This window comes from Bufo gargarizans, chromosome 3, assembly GCF_014858855.1.
Source record: "Bufo gargarizans isolate SCDJY-AF-19 chromosome 3, ASM1485885v1, whole genome shotgun sequence".
Taxonomy (NCBI): Eukaryota; Metazoa; Chordata; class Amphibia; order Anura; family Bufonidae; genus Bufo; species Bufo gargarizans.
In genome coordinates, this window is record NC_058082.1 from 235,117,202 (window position 1) to 235,132,933 (window position 15,732).

General features: G+C 40.4%; 1 protein-coding gene across 5 annotated transcripts in view; it reads left to right on the top strand.

The window, feature by feature from the left end:
* Positions 1 to 15,732, top strand: part of DOCK9 (dedicator of cytokinesis 9) — a 236,034-nt gene that overhangs the window by 147,241 nt on the left and 73,061 nt on the right. For all 5 annotated transcript variants that reach the window (XM_044284631.1, XM_044284628.1, XM_044284630.1 and 2 more), the window contains exons 12-17: positions 1,555 to 1,758; positions 3,570 to 3,692; positions 9,181 to 9,263; positions 9,557 to 9,679; positions 14,675 to 14,754; positions 14,839 to 15,026. In XM_044284631.1, coding sequence (XP_044140566.1) covers positions 1,555 to 1,758; positions 3,570 to 3,692; positions 9,181 to 9,263; positions 9,557 to 9,679; positions 14,675 to 14,754; positions 14,839 to 15,026 — 801 coding nt within the window. The remainder of the gene's footprint in view (positions 1 to 1,554; positions 1,759 to 3,569; positions 3,693 to 9,180; positions 9,264 to 9,556; positions 9,680 to 14,674; positions 14,755 to 14,838; positions 15,027 to 15,732) is intronic.

Here is a 15,732-nt window from a genome sequence, read left to right on the forward strand (position 1 = left end):
TCCAGACCATACATTTCTCAGCATTTTTCTGTATCTATGATGACCTGCCTAGACATATACACTACTGTGAGAGTCATTGCTTTCAAGAAGAAGATTCATAATGCATCTAAAATCCAAGTCGAGAGCAGGGTTGATGAGTTATCCAATGACTGTTTCGGTCTACAGAGGGAAGCCGTAGTATTGTGCAGCACTTAGGGCCGAAGGATAGGGCATGGTTTTAACTTACTGACATCTGCCATGGGGGCAAAGTTGGGACAGTGTCCTGTACGTTAGGTGGTCAGCTAGTCCTACGGAAATCTTTGTTTATCTAGTGCAGTGATGGACAACCTCTGGCATGCTGGGAAACTAGGACTCCCAGCATGCTCCATTCATTTCTGTGGAGAACTGCCAAGCAGGTTTGCATTTTGGGAGTAGTAGTTTTAATACAGCTAGAGTGCCGGAGGTTAGCCATCACAGATCTAGTGCATATGACCTACTTTAGTTTTTCCCACATCAGCATACGGCACAGTTTCTGGTGTAAAGGCTACACCTACCTGCATACAAAGTACCAGAAAAAGCGCTACACATGTGTTGAGACAGCAGACTGTGGTCCAAGACAAGATTAGCTGTATTAAGGCTACTTTCACACTTGCGGCAGGACAGATCCGACAGGCTGTTCACCATGTCGGATCCGTCCTGCGGCTATTTCGCCGTGCCCCCGGACCGCCGCTCTGTCCCCATTGACTATAATGGGGACGGGGGCGGAGCTCCGGCGCAGCACGAAGAAAGCCGCCGGACTAAAAAGCCTGACATGCAGTAATTTTAGTCCGGCGGGCTTTCTCCGTGCACCGCCGTGCTGCGCTGGAGCTCCGCCCCTGTCCCCATTATAGTCAATGGGGAGGGAGCGGCGGTCCGCGGGCATGGCGAAATAGCCGCAGGACGGATCCGACATGGTGAACAGCCTGTCGGATCCGTTCTGCCGCAAGTGTGAAAGTACCCTAAGCTGTCTACATTGAGAAGATCCATTGTAGAACCGTTTAAGTTTAAATGTGGACTTCTTATTTTAGTATTTGGAAATGTTTGCTCTTCATTAGAGTTGGAAACATATATTTTAGTATTATTTTTTTTTTCATTATTATTAATATATAGTTTTTGCTGCCTAATGCCTCATTTACACTGGCCCAACGAGCAGGCAGTTATCAGGGAATTGCCTGGTTATCAGAGGAGCTGAGAGCAGCATTTACATGAAGCAATTACCTGTATGGGGAAGAGCGATTGCTACATCCATGCTGATTCATTATTCCTGAGTAGCGGATCCCTTCTTTCACAGGACAACCTGCTGCATAGAAATGATGATTTTACCCAAACACTTGCTTATTCGTTAGGTGATTGATGGCACCTTTATAGAGGGCAATTATTGGGAATGAACACTCCTAGGAACCGCTCCTTCCCCATAATTGCTCTGGCTTCCAGCACATATAAAGGGGCATTATTGCTTCAAAGCAAGCAATCAAAAAGAATAAATCTGTCAAATTCCTTTATAACTCTTTACCTCTTCCCTTTTTTCCTGTTCAGGTTGAGCCATTCTTTGTTACACTATCACTGTTTGACATCAAAGCCAACAAAAAGATTTCTGCAGACTTTCCTGTGGACTTGAACCATGCCTCCGTGAGGCAAATGATTGCCCTCCCTTCTCAGCAGCTTCTAAATGGCAGTGGGGACCTTGGACACAGAATTTTAGGGTCTATTCAGGAGTCAATGCTGCAGTTCCCCAAACAGGTATCCGTTAGTCTCTTTATGGGTTATTACATATTCCTGCAAAAACTGATGCACTTAAATAATTCAGGCTTGAAGTAGATTTGTAACGGATAAGGAAATGGAAATGCATCCGGAGACATAACTAAATAATTGAAGAATCTTTGCATTTCACATGAGTGCTCCTTGATATAAAGTAAACGCGCTGCTCAGTAAAGTGCTGTATGGTCTGAAGTAATAGACAATGGGAAATAGGTTCTGATTGCTCCGGGGGTGGAAACTGCTTTCAGTTTATTATGTTTTCATTTGTGCTAATGCTACAGGTTGTTTTACCTTTTAATATGTTTTACAGCTAGGAAACCGTTTGTCTAATGCAGTCTTCCATGTGCTCCCTGCTGCTATGGTAGTACAATGCAGCTTGAATGTAATAGATGTATTCTCTATTAGCCCCTTCACCTGTTCTCAGGAGAGATGCGGCTTTTGGCATTATTAAATCTGTTACTGAAGTGGAGCTTTACAAGTACTCTGGCTCCTGCTGTGATCTCCTATTGGCTGGGGATGCTGACATCCTTGTCAAAATAATTCGGGAAATCACAGCCGGCTATGATGGTATAATGGTGGAAGAAAGGGAAGCAGAAATCGGATATGGATCAAAGGCTGTGTGTATACATTAATCTGTCTGTCTATATCTATCATCTATCTAATCAGTCTATCATCTATCTAATCAGTCTATCATCTATCTAATCGGTCTATCATCTATCTAATCGGTCTATCTATCATCTATCTAATCGGTCTATCTATCATCTATCTAATCGGTCTGTCTATCATCTATCTAATCGGTCTATCTATCCTCTATCTAATCGGTCTATCTATCATCTATCTAATCGGTCTGTCTATCATCTATCTAATCGGTCTGTCTATCATCTATCTAATCGGTCTGTCTATCATCTATCTAATCGGTCTGTCTATCATCTATCTAATCGGTCTGTCTATCATCTATCTAATCTGTCTGTCTATCATCTATCTAATCGGTCTATCGAATCTGTCTGTCTATCTAATTGGTCTATCTATCTATCATCTATCTAATCTGTCTATCTAATCTTCCATCTATCTAATCTGTCTATCTAATCTTCCATCTATCTAATCGGTCTATCATCTATCTAATTGGTCTAATCTTCCATCTCTCCATCCATCCATCCATATATACATCTTATCTATCTACTCTGTCTATGTCTATCTGTCTATCTATCACTTTTGTACCCTTACAGTTCACAGTAATAGGAAAAAGTATATTTACTGATAATATTGCTTAATACCAAGCTGCTTAGAACCTCAACTGAAATCCTACACATGACAGATTCAGTGCTTGGTTTGTGTGTTGGCTGTTTATCAGATTTTTTACTATATTAAGAAGGACACAATTGCCAGTGCTGGTCTCTGCTCCCCTCCTCTCATCAGGCCTGAAGACGGTTGGCTAGTAGAGCAGACTGATGGAAATTACCAAAGTGACAGTAAATTGCTGTTATGGTGACTTGGTGAAAACGACTTTTTACTTTTTCCCGCCTGCAGTATCGCTTTATACAGTGTTGACTGTTTGCACATCAGGGCAAGGTATAAAGTGATTTCCCCCCTTTCCTTATTGGATCAGTCATCTAGACATCTTGCTTATCCTGTTGGTTGACGTTCTCTACGTGTTCTCCCAGAAAAGATTGATGATTGAATGCAATATAAAAACTAGCAAGGTCCTTGCCTGGTGTTCATATCACACATAAGGGCACAGTATAAGTAATATGAGCTCTTTTTACTATTACTGATTTTCCCATTTCATCATTCAGGGTATATTTTCTGTAACTTGTCCCCATCCTGATATCTTCTTGGTGGCCAGGATAGAAAAGGTCCTTCAAGGCAGCATTACTCATTGTGCAGAACCTTACATGAAGAGCTCAGACTCCGCCAAGGTATGTTCTTATGACGCATGGAGTTGTTTGTTTCACAACACTTTCTTCAAGCAGAAAAGGCTTATATTATATTCAGATATTCATATACTCCACCATCATCTTACTTTTACAGCCAGGAATACAGTTATTGATAAATTATCTGTCAATGCCAGTATATTCTGGCAAGCAACCAGATGAAGAGGCTTCTTGCAGTCACCCAAAGTAAACGTCATGTGGGCACTTTGAATTTTGGCCCTCCTGAAGCATACAAATATATATCAATAGCTAAACTAAGGGTTAAAATGGTTTCCATTCATATGTTAATACATCTGCTAGATTGGTTTTTGCTGTCAGTGGACAGGCGTTGTAGAACCTTTTAATAACTGGTGTGTGTATGACATAAAAAATAAAAAAGTTGCACCTGCTTGTCCAGGCAGCATAGACAGGGCTTGTAGCATTAATCACTTCACATCCGGGCCATTTCCACCTTCCTGACAGAGCCTAATTTTGCAAATCTGACGTGTCAAGTTATGTGGTAACTTTGGAACCCCACATGTGGTCATAAATTGGTGTAAGGGCACACGGCAGGGCGCAGAAGAAAAGGAGCGCCGTATGGTTTTTGGAAGGCAGATTTACCTGAACATGTCATCATTTTTAATTGCTCTATATTACATTTTTTGTGAGGTAGGTAACCAAAAAATGGCTGTTTTGGCACAGTTTTTATTTTTTACAACATTTATCTGACAGGGTAGATCATGTGCTATTTTTATAGACCAAGTAGTTACGGACGCAATGATATCAAATGTGTCTACTTTCTTTCTTTGTTTCAGTTTTACATAAAAAAGAATTTTTTTATTTTTATTGTTTTTGTGTCTCCATTTTCTGAACGCCATATTATTATTTTTTCTGCCGATCGTCTGGTGCAGGGGCTCATTTTTTGCAGGAAGAGTTGACGTTTTTATTGGTACCAATTTTGGGTACATTATTATTTCACTTTATGGGGCAAGGTGACCAAAAAATTGGTTGTGTTAGCACAGTTTTTATTTATTTATTGTTACAGCATTCACCTGAGGGGTTAGGTCATGTGACATTTTTATAGAGCAGATCGTTACGAACGTGGCAATACCTAATATGTATACTTTTTCTTATTTATTTAAGTTTAACATAATAATAGCATTTTTGAAACAAAAAAAATGATGTTTTAGTGTCTCCATCGTGTGAGAGTCATAGCTTTTATATTTTCTAACCGATTGTCTTAGTTAGAGTCTCATTTTTTGCAGGATAAGGTGACTGTTTGATTTGTACTGTTTTGGCGGGCATAAGCCTTTTTGATCGCTTGGTGTTGCACTTTATGTGATGTTAGGTGACCCAAAAAATGTTTGGGCACTGTTTTTTTATTTTTTTACGGTGTTCACCTGAGGGGTTAGGTCATGTGATATTTTTATAGAGCTAGTTGTTATTATTTCACTTTAACACAGTAATAGCAGTTTTGAAGAAAACCCCCCCCCCACATATTTTAGTGTCTCCATTGTCTGAGAGTCATAGTTTATTTTATTTTTTGACCAATTGTCTTAGGTTAGGTCTCATTTTTTGCGGGATGAGGTGACTGGTACTATTTTGGGGGCATATGCTTTCTTGATCGCTTGGTGTTGCAATTTTTGTGACGTAAGGTGACAAAAAATGGCTTTTTTGGCACTGTTTTTATTTTTTTATGGTGTTCATCTGAGGGGTTAGGTCATGTGATATTTTTATATAGCTGGTTGTTACGGATGTGGCAATACCTAATATGTATACTTTTTTTTATTATTTCATATTAACACAATAATAGCATTTTTGATACAAAAAAAATTATGTTTTAATGTCTCCGTGTTCTGAGAGCTATAGTTTTTATTTTATTTTTTGCGATTTTCTTATGTAGGGCCTTTTTTTGGGGGGATGAGATGACTGTTTTATTGGTACTATTTTGTGGGACATACGCTTTTTGATCACTTGGAGTTGCACTTTTTGTGATGCAAGGTGACAAAAATGGCTTTTTTTTTACAGTTTTTATTTGTTTTTTATGGTGTTTTTTGGACAGGGTGGATCATGTGATATATTTATAGAGCCGGTTGTTACGGATGCGGCAATGCCAAATATGTCTATTTTGAAAAAAATAGTATTTTTTTTTTTACATATTTTTTTTATTTATTATTACTTAATTGGGGATTTTTTTTATTTTTTTTACATGTGAAACTTTTTTTTTTTTTAAACACGTTATTATTTTATTTTTTATTTTGCACTTTGCATCCCCCATAAGGTCATACAAGACCTTGATTTCTCCTGTAACTGGTGCTGACATAGTAGCCCCAGTTGCAGGAAAAGTACAGTCCCCAAAGAGGCTGTAGAGCATAATATAGCGCTTTACAGCCTCAGTGCACGGATGATCGAGGTCTTCACAGACATATCCTGAGGATAGGTCATCACTATTACAATCCCATGGAACCCCTTTTATCTAGGGTATGAAATCATCTAACACCAGATAGCCCTAAGCCCAAGTCTCCTGGGCAGTACTGCAAACTGTGAAGCATAGCAAACATGACATAGCCTTCAATACAAAAAATTCTTGTTATGTCAAAATCATGCACGTTGCTTTTCTCTACTCTGTGACAGCAGAATTTATTGGTTGCATAAAATTACACAAAGGACAGCATTACATTAGGGTCTCGCTAGCCTAAGAGAACCGTCAGCCTGTTTTGGCATAAAAGCCAGCTGTCGGCCAGACAAAAACCACTGCATGCAGCAGTGTTAGTCTAGCTAAACCATATGCTGGAAAACAACTTTCACCTCCAGATATTATAGTCCATGGGGATCTGGCATATACTGTCATTACCCGGCTGTGCCGGAAACTCCTGCTGGATTTGTAAATGCAGATGTGGAAAGCACCCTAAAACTAGACGAGACAGACAGAAACTGCACCAAATTCATCATAGTAGCACACACTGATATATTAGATGTGTCTTGCTACCCAGGTTAGACACTTGTCTCTTACTATCAGCACCTTATGGCTGACTTTCTTTACACCTATATTTTGCGCTAAAATAAATAATTAATAAATCTGGCGCTTTTTAGGACTGTGTTTAGCCACACCCCATTTTTAGATGTAAAAAATCTCTAAAACAGAGCAAATAGAGCCAGAATTCTGTCTTATCTTTCGTAAATCCTCTTTAGCCTGTTAAGGCGGGTTCAAAGCAGTTACAATATTTTGGTTAGGTAAAAGCAGTTATAGTCCAGTTTCATCAGTTCTGTAAAACGACAAGATTTTCATGTTCAGAGATTTCTTCTGAGAATTCCAGTATGGTTGGAGCGTGTTTTTCATGAATCCTAAAACATGTTCATCTGTCACGTACACATAGGAATTCCACATTTCTATACATCTGCAGAACAGACACACCTGTAAACACTATACACAGCACGAAAACCTTAAAGGATTTTTCCACAATTCAAATAATATAATAATATTGCCATCAGTTGCCCCACCATTTGAGTGGAGTCATGGTCAAGCATGAGCACTTCAAAGTCTATGGGACTGCTGAAGCGAGTACAGCTCTCTATGTGGTATACAGAGGTAGTTAAGTTAACACGCATGCTTAACTAGATGCATTAACTAAACTACTTGCATTAAGCTGACTCTCTACTACATCTGTACATAGACTTTGATTGTAGCTGTAGTGCACATGCTTGACCATCACTCCGTGGAAATAGAGGGACTCCTGGTCTGTTGATCTGAGGGATCACAACAATCAGACCGTTATTGATCAGGAGCTAATAACCTGTCCTGTCGATAGGTCATAAGTTTTAAACCCTAAATGTCATCAATGCACCTAAGAAAACATTAACCATTTATCATTTAAACAGGTCTCATTTATACTTCTTAAAGTGGTTAACATTTTCCTGACAGCAAGCAGGCTTATAAAACAAAGAAAAAAAGCTTTACTCATCTGCTAAAAGATCCCTCCATTAAAGCTCTGTAGATCCAGATCTCAGGTCTATCAGTCTCCCTGAAATCCCAAGGAGCTGATGACGTCACAGCCATTGTTTACATTACCCCTCAGCCAATCACTTGCCTCAGCGGTTACTTGTCATTCATGCAAGTCTGTCTGCTGACCGGTACGTCACGGTGGTGCAGGGGATGTATGGAGCGGGCCTCTGCAGTGGGCCGCCCCCGTCGTTTAACCCTTGAGGTGCCACGATAAACGCAATCGCAGCACCTGTGAGTGAAGGCAGAGGGATGCAGTTTTTGACATATCCAATTGATATGCCATAAATGTGTAGAACCCCCCCCCCCCCCCCCCCTATTACAGAAGAAGAATATTCTCAGAGTCTTCCTGGGTAAAGGAGTCCTAGCAAACAGTCTTTGATCCTTTATTTCTGGACTTCCCCTTGGGCAAGCCTAGCTTACCTTTCTATTATGTTGATCAAATACAATCATTTGTTTTTCTCTCCAAGGAAACTGCTTGAAGGACACATTCTAAGCCATAACCCTTTGTGTTTGTCTGTACATATTTGTCTGTGAATTATTTATGGCATTTTAAACATTTATGGATGTGCCGCTGGTAGCTCTACGGCCAGCAATGCCTGCAGCGAGTCCACTGTTATGGTGTATTTTTATCCATCTCATTTCCGAGTAATGCTGGATGGCCTGTCCTGCTATTTAACCTTTGGTATTCATAACGATCCCTTAGTGAATATTGTAGTTTTGGCTAATTATCTGAAGTAGAATCTATTTCTTGTTCAGTATTATGTTTTCTACCACCTTTAGGGTGAATGTATCGTCTATGCCAATTCTCTTGCATAAAAATAAAATGCTAATTTGACACGGTTTTACACCATAATGTGGGACTTTTTGATATTTTCTGCCACCCTTGCCTCTTTTATAAAAAAGAAAAAATGGTCGGCAGGCAGTGGATGAGACCTCTGTGGCACCAAAGCATTTAACAATATGTGCACCAGGAAACTGGCACACACAACACTAGAAATCTATGCCAGGTCCCTTTCTGGCATGGATTTCATTCTCTGGCACACAGACCTTCAGAGGATGCACCTGAATTATTATTATGAGGCATACCTCTAATTTTTGGTGCACAGTACTGGTGTCAGAACTCGACTTAATACACTTCCCTCCACGGTATCCCCCAACATGTCCAAACCAGAGTGGAGAGCGGTTGCAAAGTGCATCTCTCCTGTAGTACACAGACTACCCATTCATTACAATAGGTGTTGTGTAAAACTTCATTCCAACTGTGGTGGTGCTGTAGAGAAATTGGTTTCCCCACTGATTTGAGCTGATTGCTGGGGGTCCCAGCCGCTGGGCACTTTGTGATCTGTTTATTGTCAAGTGATCCAGAGCAGAGAAGCCCTTTACATTTATGTTCTTCTTAAAACTGCCAATACTTGTTTCCAGGAATAGTTGTATGTAAACCAATCTATTAGAAGTTTATTAATACAACTCTTTTTATGTAAACCTTTATAGGTGGCACAGAAAGTTCTGAAGAATGCCAAGCAGGCTTGCAGCAGGCTTGGACAGTACAGAATGCCATTTGCCTGGGCAGCAAGGTGAGATGCATATAAAAATGGGGTTTCATCATCTTGAAGTGGGCTTGATATACTTCTTCATTAAACTGCATTTGATAAGGCTAAGAGACTTGTAGATATGATGTCCAAGGACTGTCATACAGTTGTCTAGTAAATGCCGTGTTCACGAGACTCCTTGGGTGTCGCTCTTGTAACTGCGCTGCCCAGCATGCTACTTGCATGTCCCCCTCTCTAATACCAATTAGTTGGGAGAGTTACAAGCATGTAGGATTTTAATGCTCATTATTTCCCAACATCACTCATTTTTTTCCTAGACTGCTATTCAAAGATACATCCGGAACCCTGGACAAAAGTGCAAGATTTTCTCCAATTTATAAACAGGACAGCAACAAACTTTCAAATGAGGACATGCTTAAACTGCTTGCTGACTTCCGAAAGTAAGTTTTTATTTTATTTTTTTTTGTGCTTCCATCATGGAATGGAATGTGGACTGAAATTGAATAAAAAATGAGACTTTTGTTTAAAGGGTTGTCTGTTCAAAATGTGGCCCCTGGGGCACACAGCTGATCGCTCCGGGGTCCAACTCCTGGCATCCCTGTGAAACATCTGTTATTAGGGAAACTGTACCCCAACCAGGGGGAAATGTAGCATTTCATGCCAGCTATTACGATGAGTGGCCATACTTGTAAGACTAGGACTTGTTCTTCGCTATACAGGTGAAACTCGAAAAATTAGAATATTGTGCAAAAGTCCATTTATTTCAGTAATGCAAATGAAAAGGAATTGCAGTAATGCAGCTTAAAATTAGAATTTTGGGAAAAGGTTCAATATTCTAGGCTCAAAGTGTCACACTCTAGTCGGCTAATTAATCCATACCCCCTGAGCAAAGGGTACCTGAGATTGTGACTTTGGGGTTTCATAAGCTGTAAGCCATAATCATCCAAATTATACCAAATAAAGGCTTGAAATATTTCACTTTCTCATATATTAGTTTTACCATTTAAGTTGCATTACTGAAATAAATGAACTTTTAACGATATTCAAATTTTTCGAGTTTCACCTGTATCCGTATTCCTGATAGGGCATATGGCAGGGGTTGTCTTTTTTGAGAAAACACAGTTAATAATACTTTAAAAGGAAATGATAGGGTGGCTCACCCCCTATGACTATGAATAGGTGCTTGAGCCTGAAATTGAATCACCCTATTCAATACATACACACTAAACGAAATAATCTTGTTAGGTAAGCACTCAAACCACCATGGAGCAGGCACACTATGTAATGTTGATAATACAGGGTAATACAACCCTAAAATGTATAAAACTCTAAAACACAATATAAAACTTGCTAGGAATAAGGTGCAAAAAAGGATTTCTGTCGCAATAAATGAACCAGTTGATGTCCTTATTGATATATCTGGTGTTGACGCTATATTGCTGGCGACCTGTACGCTTTAATGTAGCGTTGCATCCAAAAAGTCATAAGTGGCAGTTATGTTACCGCACTATATTATTATTATGCGGATAAATGGTTGCTCACTGAGCACTCACCCCACCTGATGGTATGAGGTCATCACACTGGCTGCTGTGCGCTCAGCTGTGTATTTTCGTGATCGATTTTTTTTCCCTGTATTGCTGGCAACCTTTATGCTTTGATATCAAAGCATAAAGGTTGCCAGCAATACAGGGAATAATCCACCCGGAAAATACACACCTGAGCGCACACCAGCCAGTGTGATGACCCTTGCTCGTTTTTAGTTTCTAATGCTCCCACCAATAGACATTGCCTATTAATAATATAAATAATTGTTATGAAAAGCAATATCTGACCTTACTGGTCTAAAAAGGGTGAACTATTACCAATTATCAGATGACAACACTTTCCCCCCCTAGCTCGTGGGATTGTTCTCAGTTTATACCACAGCTACAGTATGTTGCCTTGGTATCACCTGGAATAACGCACAACTCTGCAGATATAACATAAGACACCTTTACTTAGCTACAATGTACTACAACATCTACAAATACTTTCAATATCATGGTCATATAAGTATACATACACCATGTCACTGGTCTATAGTCCAGTAATATAGATAACAGATGCTTAGCCTTAGAATGTACTTCACAGGAAGCTGGTCTCACCTCTGGAATGCCCCAGGGGCTAGGTATATTAACACCTGCCGCCCCCCCCCCCCCCCCCAATTCATTGTACCTGTGATGTAAGTGTTTGTACCTGTGATGTAAGTGTTTGTACCTGTGATGTTTAGTTCGCCATCTGTAAAGTATTGCCGTTGCTTTGTATATGTATTGGAATGTGCATGAATAGTTTGGGTTGTTTGTTTTCTTCCTTCCATAACAATAACGACAATGTAAATGCAGTTACTTTGTGTATGTTACAATATTAATGTGTTGACCTATAATGCCAGTGAATATGCAAGTAGATGCAGTATCTAAATATAGAATAAGTGACTGTTCAATATATAATGTGAGGCTATACATAAAGGAAAGTAACTTTAAACATGCACACGTGGCTGAGCGTGCATTTTCATTTTAGTAGGAGTAGGGGGTAAGCAATTACCAGATTCTTCTTATCTCCTAGACTAGTGTTTCTCAAGTCCTCATGATCCTCCTCATGTCATGTTTTCAGGATTTCCTTAATACTCAGCAGCTGAAATCATTATTATCAATGCATCGGGGCTACTACAGGTATTCATTCTGTAAGTCTCCAATCATGACTGGCAGGTGGGCCCTGAGGACTGGAGTACACTGATCTAGAAGAATAGTATTGGGCACGTTGATGGCCAACATTCCTGATCCATCTTTCCACCAACAGCTTTTATATTTGAATTGTATGTTGGCTAACCAAGCTTCTGCATCAATGTGCAATCTCTTATATAGGGAAGTCAACAGCCTAAAGCTTTAGTTCCTTATATGGTTTGACTCCTATGTTTCGGTGTAGAAAAACATCTGGCAATCAAATGATTAGAAATCAATGGCATATGTGTGTGGGATAAAAGGAGATGAGGTCCATAAAACGGTATTTAGAAATCTGACATTCTTCTTCCAGCTGAGAATGTGCTTCTGTCTTGTGCACTGTTTTGTATTTAGAGTTCCAGAAGCATGAATAGGATCTGTAGTAAAATAGTTCCTTTTTGTGGGAAAATGTAACAAGACTAGGGCAACTGAAAAGTGAATCAGAGGATTGTTAAAAAATGGAAAACATAATCTGATCCTCCTTGGCAACTGCCCTAGTTTTTATGGATTCAGTCAGACTACATTGTAAATGCAATTTCAATGTAGAGGAGTGTAACACCAAGTAGGAAAGGTTGTGGAATTATGGAAATCACAGGATCGATAGACATGTTAATGATATAAAAATGATAAAATGAAAATAAAATATTCAAAACATCTCTAATTATTCAGTGTTGCATATGAGCGCCACCTGCAGAACAACACACTTACACCCCTTGGCATGCTATCAATACGGTTATTGATGGTTGTCTGAGGAATGTTCTGCCATGCTGAATGCACTTGGGCACGCAGTTCATCAAGATCCACTACTGGAGTTGCCACAATTTCCGACCAATGACTTCCCAGATTTTGTCATTGGGAAACAAGTCCGGAGACGTTGCAGGCCATGTTTAGGCCATGCAGGCCACTCACAGTAACATGAGCAAGATGTGGCCTGATGTGGTCCTGTTGAAAAAATGCTCATGGGACTCTTTGAAGAAATGGCTGTAACGCTTGTTCCACAAGCAAATTAATGTAATGCTGAGCTGTTAGTGTACCTGAAATGAAGACCAGGGGAGTTTGGCTTCCATACATAATGCCACCCCAAACCATAATCCTGGGAGTAGGATCGATGTGATGTCCCTGTCCCTCTCAGTTTGGGAAAAGTGGTAATAAATGGCATGTTGACGAACGGGAGACGTCTCATGGCTTGATTCAATCTTTGAGGTTTCATTTGGCTAAAAAGCTTTGCTTTCAGTCTGGCATTTATCTTCCTCCCACATGCCACAGATTGGAGCTAGATGTTTGAAAATTTGGTAATTTGCAGATTTTAGGCTACTTTCACACTTGCGTTCAGAGCGGATCCGTCTGAGACGGATCTGCTCATATAATGCAGACGGTGGCTCCGTTCAGTACGGATCCGTCTGCATTATATTGTTAAAAAATTGTGAAAGTAGCCTCAGACGGATCCGTCCAGACTTTCAATGTAAAGTCAATGGGGGACGGATCCGTTTGAAGATTGAGCCATAGTGTGTCACCTTCAAACTGATCCGTCCCCATTGACTTACATTGTAAGTCTGGACGGATCCGCACGGCCAGGCGGACACCCGAACGCTGCAAGCAGCGTTCAGGTGTCCGCCTGCTGAGCGGAGCGGAGGCTGATTGCCGCCAGACTGATGCATTCTGAGCGGATCCGCATCCACTCAGAATGCATTAGGGCTGGACGGATGCGTTCGGGGCCGCTTGTGAGCCGCTTCAAGCGGACACCCGAACGCTAGTTTGAAAGTAGCCTTATCTACACCTGCATAACCTTATGGCTTTTGTGCAATTTGCCACTCAAGGGTGTGTGGCTTCATAGAAAAGGGGTGTGCCTTTGACTATGGACCAATTCTGAGTTATAAGGGCGAGTTCACATCATCGTTTAGCTTTCCATTCTTCTGATCCGTCATCCAGTGTTTTGAGCATCAGTTTGTGTCAAATCCATCAGAGATCAGTTATTTTTGACAGGAGAAAGTCCTAGAGGGATCTCTGATGGAAGTGACACAAACTGATGCAAACTAATAACTGATGCTCAAAAAAGACGGATCAGTTATTTTTAGTACAACGCTGAGCATAACTGATGCTCAAAATAACAAATCCGTTTTTTTTTATTTTATTTCTGTTCTGATGGATTAGAAGAACAGAAGGCTAAACAGTGATGTGAGCTCAGCCGAATTCTGTCACAAACTACGCCAACCAGTAGCTGCTATAAGGTTTGGCACATTTATCATCCAGCCTGAGCCACTCTGATCAGGGTCCATTCACGCGTCCGCAAAATTTGTCCGCATCTTTTGCGGAACGGGTGCAGCACTGCAGACCCATTCATTTTCAATGGGGCCGGAATAAATAGTAATTTGCAAATCCGCACTTCTGCATCCGTGCTTCTGTTTCAGCAAAAAAATAGAACATGTCCTATTCTTGTCCGCAATTGCGGACAAGATTAGGCATTTTCTATTATAGTGCTGGCGATATGCAGTCCACAAATTGCGGAATGCACATTGCCAGTGTCCGGATCCGCAAAACACTTACGGACGTGTGAATGGACCCTAAATCTGGTGCCGGTCCAGACAGTCTGTCTAAGTTTACACAATCTATAGGATTAGTAAATCCATCCAATAGTGTTAGTTTGTTTTGGCATAAATATAATATAATTGTCTCTTTTAGACCTGAGAAGTTGGGCAAGCTTCCTGTGATTTTAGGAAATTTAGACATCCACATTGACAACGTGTCTCCAGATTTTCCAAGTAAGCTCCTTCGACACGAATAAAAGTATATTCATTATATGTGTGGCCATTACTTTGTGTATTATTATTATTATTATATTGCAGATTATGTGAACTCGTCTTACATTCCCATGAAGCAGTTTGAGAACAATGCCGATACTGTGGTAACATTTGAAGTAGAGGAGTTTGTTCCTTGCATTCCCAAACACACGCAAGCCTTCACCATCTACAATAACCATCTGTATGTTTATCCAAAGCATTTGAAATATGATGGTCAAAAGGCATTTGCAAAGGTAATTGTGGTTTGTATTTGGTAATAGAACTGTGGTGACCCTATTTTTAAGGTATGTTCATACATGGTTTATCTGTTGTAGATTTGCGATTGTGGAATATGAAAACGTTCAATGCAGAGAAAATGAATGAAGTGTTAAAAATCCTGTTCACCTGTAGCAGATTGTAGGCACACTGCAGAAGGACAGCCTAGCTCCAGTGCAGCTATAAGACATGGATCCTGCTGATCTGTGCCTACAGCTCCCAGGCAGACAGACTACAGACAAACCGTCATGAATTTATAGCTTAAACTTCAGACAAAGTTATGCAAGACTGCAGGATTAGGCAGTATGGGAGGGAGCACGTCTGCTTATTGCTGCTGGTTGATTTTTAAGGCATTGTTGGTTCATTCTCATTTTTTGTGATTTACTTAATGGAGTATAGCCGTGAGCAGGTCTGAACACTGCACTACATGAGAGCGTATATATGTCCACAGAGACTTTATTAACGCAGCACGCTGTAAAATAATCTGGAGTAGTGAGGCTATCAAATAGTCGCTCCATAGTGGTCTAGCGTATATGTACTGGATACACTGATCTCAATCACAGACCAAGGGTGCAGCACTCAGTATAGTCAGTGCGATCAGCTAAACATAGCCTCACACGGCCAGGAATTAGCTGGATTTACCACACTTGAGCAATATATCCTATAGGGTCACTTGCAACAAAC